The sequence below is a fragment of the Propithecus coquereli genome, unplaced genomic scaffold (assembly GCF_000956105.1).
Source record: "Propithecus coquereli isolate 6110/MARCELLA unplaced genomic scaffold, Pcoq_1.0 Scaffold247, whole genome shotgun sequence".
NCBI lineage: Eukaryota > Metazoa > Chordata > Mammalia > Primates > Indriidae > Propithecus > Propithecus coquereli.
In genome coordinates this window covers 1,720,882-1,725,078 of record NW_012148030.1, presented here as the reverse complement: position 1 = coordinate 1,725,078, position 4,197 = coordinate 1,720,882, and the positions used below count along the sequence as shown (strand labels likewise).

The following is a 4,197-nucleotide window of genomic DNA, read 5'->3' as shown; positions in this document are numbered from 1 at the left end:
CAAATTCCCTTTGGCGTAAGACAGAAATAAATAAAAGAATATAATTAAATCTATTATTTGTTCTCAACATGTGAATCAAGATAATGCTTTTATCAAGTAAGGAGATAACCCAGGAACCCCAAGAAGGAATGAGGAGCAGGCAGAGTTCAGCAGGATTTGGGGACCTAGATGAAGTTCTAGCTCCTTTTGCTATTGATGAATTCTCATTACCAATTCTTAAAACAATAACCACTAGGAATACAGCAATGTGAAAAATTCTCATGATAAAATGCTATTTTAAAACTTTTATCTTAACTACAATTATGCACACAATATACACACATACACACACAATTATTTTTTTCCTAGAGGCCAAATATAACCAAATCTTAATAGTGGTGCTATAATAGAATTATGTAGTATTTTCCTTTATTTTTTCACATAAATTCTATAACATGATTATATTATTTTTATCATTAAAAATTTTTTTAAAGTAAACAAAAAAGGCATTTTTTAGATCTGATTCATTCATATATCCCAAAGGTTCCTTGGAAGAGAAATGACAATCCTCTGTAGTCCATTTTCCCTAATGTCCAGTGTTTTACAAAAAATTCTTTTGAAAAAATCTTCCCAATTATTCATGCCATTCCCACTGTTCATACTGCTCCTATTTATTTATAATTCTAAAAAACCAAGCAATAAATTGTTTATGACTATGGCCTCACTGATCTCATTGGTTTAGATTATCGGCACAGAGAATTCTAAATCAAAGCAGTAACTGTACTACATTGCACACTATCAAAGTTAAATATTAAACATCAGTCAGAGTTGGAATTTGTATAATCAAAACCTTCCGATGGGCTTCAAATATTTCACAGAAATGATCCCATTAATCTTGAACACATATTTATTTTGTCCAAACAAATCTTCCTCAGAAGGTAATAAAATAATTCTTAGTAGTTCACTATACTTTCCTCAAATATGTTATCCATCATGCTCAAGAAATCATGTATTCTTGTTAAGAATATGTTCAACACAGTAGAGTGTATGCCACATGTTAACTGTTACATGATCCTTTACAAGTTTCTTAACTGGACCTAAATAACAACCCCTGAACCTAAATAACAGAAATAATAGTATCTTTCAAGGTAACCCTAGAGGTAGCAAAATATAAAACATTATGTAAATAGCAGCAATGATTCTTCTAGGAATTAGGGAAAACATTAGAAAAATAATTTAGCAATATCAGTATAAACTGGTTTATGTGTTGTTTTCTGAAGACCTTGAGAATAAGAGCCATACTATTTTCAATTTTATTATACTTCATCAAAATTATCTACTATGGTGCCTTTACTTGGGGGTATTGCACTATTATGAAACTGAAAAATGGAAGTTATATAGCTGCTTAGCACCTCAGTATTAGTAAACTAAATAATAAAATAAAATAATTAGAACTTGATATTCAATTGTGAGTCAGTGAAGTAGCCACTAACAAGATAGGCAGGACAAGTTATTTTCCAACATTCTAGAGAGAAGATAAAGTGACACACTCAAAACTTAAAAATATTTGAATGAATACCCACTGTTTCCCCACCATCCATCTGTAATAACTTCATTTATCTTTAAGCAAAATGTATTTCAGCCTAGCTTTTGATTGTATCTTTAAATGAAAACCAGTATTACAATTTCAACCTATCAGAGACATAAGGCAAATTTTCGTTAAATATATGTAACACTTCCAATCATCCAATTACATAAAAAAGGCAAAGAATGGAATCAATTACATAAAAGGGAATACAAAGAGCTCAAATATTGAGAAGCATAATGATAATACCATCACTATGCTAGTACAACTTTTTAAGTATTTAGTATGAGCCACTTGAGCTATACGAATACTAACTCATTTAATTATCAGTTTGTAGAAGTAGATATCATTATCACCTGCATTTTATAAATGAAAAAAGTTTAGACAAGTCACACAGACAGTAAATAATTGAGCTAAGATTCAACCCTTAGCAAACTGGTTCCAGAGCTAGTGCTCCTAAGCACTGTTATCCTGCCTCCTGACCTCACTCATATAATGTAAATTAAAACTATAATGAAATACCATGATCTCCAAGGTACAGAACAGTAACAATAAGTACTTTTTAAAAAATACAGGCTATATGTTATTCTACATGCACTGACTGCCCCTGGAAGGATACAGAATAAATTGGTTACCTCTGGGAAAGGCCATTAAGTGCCTAGGGAAAAGAGGTCGGAAGATTTATTTTTCACTCCTTTGTGACTTTCTGAAATAAAAATAATAATACTTTGCAGGTTCCTGTTTATAGCCCTTCAACCATTTCATACTTTCACATAATTAATATTTTTGTTTCCTCAACCACCCTGCGGAGCAAAGTGAGTATAGCGTTAACAAATGTTATCACAGCCACCACTGTGAAGGTATGTCACGCCACTTTAAAAAAAAAAAAAGACAAGACAAAAACTTTTTAACTTCAGTTCTTAAATGCTACTGAGTTGAAAACCTGTTGTAAAATGGAAATATTGGAAATACACTAATAATACAAAAATTTTTTTAAATCACTGCTCTCTCACCAGAATTCATTAGTTTCCAAAGTTGATCTACCAAGGCTTCATTGCATAAGGGAGACTCCATGTTCTTAGTAAATGGTGGGTTCTTAGTCAACATGTTTAGAATCTTATGCCTGAAAGATTAAAAAAACAATTAAATTGTTGCTGATCCTTTGCTGACTGACGCTATGAGTAGGAGATGCCGTAAAATATTTAGAAATTATCTGTAATTCTTCCTTCCTAGTCTAGTTTTATGTTTAGCTTAGCTTTATTTCAAAAGATACCATACTACATCCTGAATATTTACTACTTGTTTTTTCACTAAAAAATCCTGATGGATTTGCTTGTTCTAAAATCATTTTACTGTGCAATGAAATCTTCTAAAACCTGACTCAATCTTTCCCACCCCATTTTCTAAAATGAACATTCCACTCTGCTATCTTAAAATGGAACAACAACAACAAAAAAAACCAAATCACATGTAGGCCAAGAAGTCTACATTTGAGATAATAAAATGAATGCAAACTTTATTGTTATAGTATCTTTGTAAAGCATGGAAGTGTACAGAAGCATTTGAAATACAGAGATTGCAAAAAGGCTTCCTCAGAATAAGCTGAGGTTGAGAAGAGTTGATTAAGAAAAGTATTGTTATAGAGGGTAACCGTTAAACTCTACTACAGGGAGTTGTCTCATGAGAGAGTAGCTGAATACATTACGGAGTCTTCCGAAAAATAGGGCAATGTTTTAAAACCAAAATCTGAAAAATAAAACATCTGATGCTATAAGTAGAAGACATCATAAAAAGAGGATAGAGAAAGGAAAGAAGAAAGGGATAGCAGTACTCTAGCATTTAGTGAAGGATAAAAAAGCCAGCTCTAAGTTTGAGAAATTCAAAACTCATGAGTAATTGGAATATTGGATATAGAAAGAAAGAAACTAAGTTGTAACTCTTATGGAGGTTAGCAAAACTTTAAAAAAAGTGAATTGGAGAAATTTTTATACTTGTTGGCAGTAAAACATCAAATTGGATTTGTAACTGAGAAGGAGAAGGGAGGAAAGTGGAACTGCTAGACTGTAGTACAAATCATTTAACCCCTTTTGGCTGCAATCTGTAAACTAAAAGATGTGAATTCTGTTAACGTCCTTTAGTGTTCTGAAATTTAAGACTGTGTGAAATAAGTTTAGGTGATAAAAGAAAGGCTTTTACAAGGAAATGTACATAAATAACTACAGATTCAAAACAATACTAAAAAGAGATAAGAGAAGACAGAATCCTCTGCTTAATTTTTCAGAGGTTAAATATAAAAATTCACAATAAGCACATGCTTCGGACATCTGGAACAGACCTTAAGCAAATCTTGAGAAAGTACAGGTTCATGACATGTCCATAACAATGTATTTCCTTGCAAAATTGAGAATATTTTTTTAAGTATAAACTATGTGTTAGATGATACTAGGTTAAACCCAAGAGGTTCTCTAATGGTGATATAAATGAACCACATCAATTAAGAAGAAAATATGCTAAAAATAATCATAAAATAAATCTTTAAATAGATTTCAGTACAGATTGTAAATAACAGTGTTCTGAAATTAGAATGAACCTTAACAGTTTCAAAATAGTATTAAGAAACAATTATTTAGATT

At 31.3% G+C, this 4,197-nt stretch overlaps 1 protein-coding gene across 1 annotated transcript in view; it reads right to left on the bottom strand.

Moving 5' to 3' along the window:
- TAF2 (TAF2 RNA polymerase II, TATA box binding protein (TBP)-associated factor, 150kDa) overlaps window positions 1-4,197 on the bottom strand; it is a gene marked incomplete at its 5' end in the record, with an annotated part of 139,375 nt that overhangs the window by 54,738 nt on the left and 80,440 nt on the right. Inside the window, one exon of the mRNA XM_012646548.1 lies at window positions 2,578-2,687. Coding sequence (XP_012502002.1) covers window positions 2,578-2,687 — 110 coding nt within the window. The remainder of the gene's footprint in view (window positions 1-2,577; window positions 2,688-4,197) is intronic.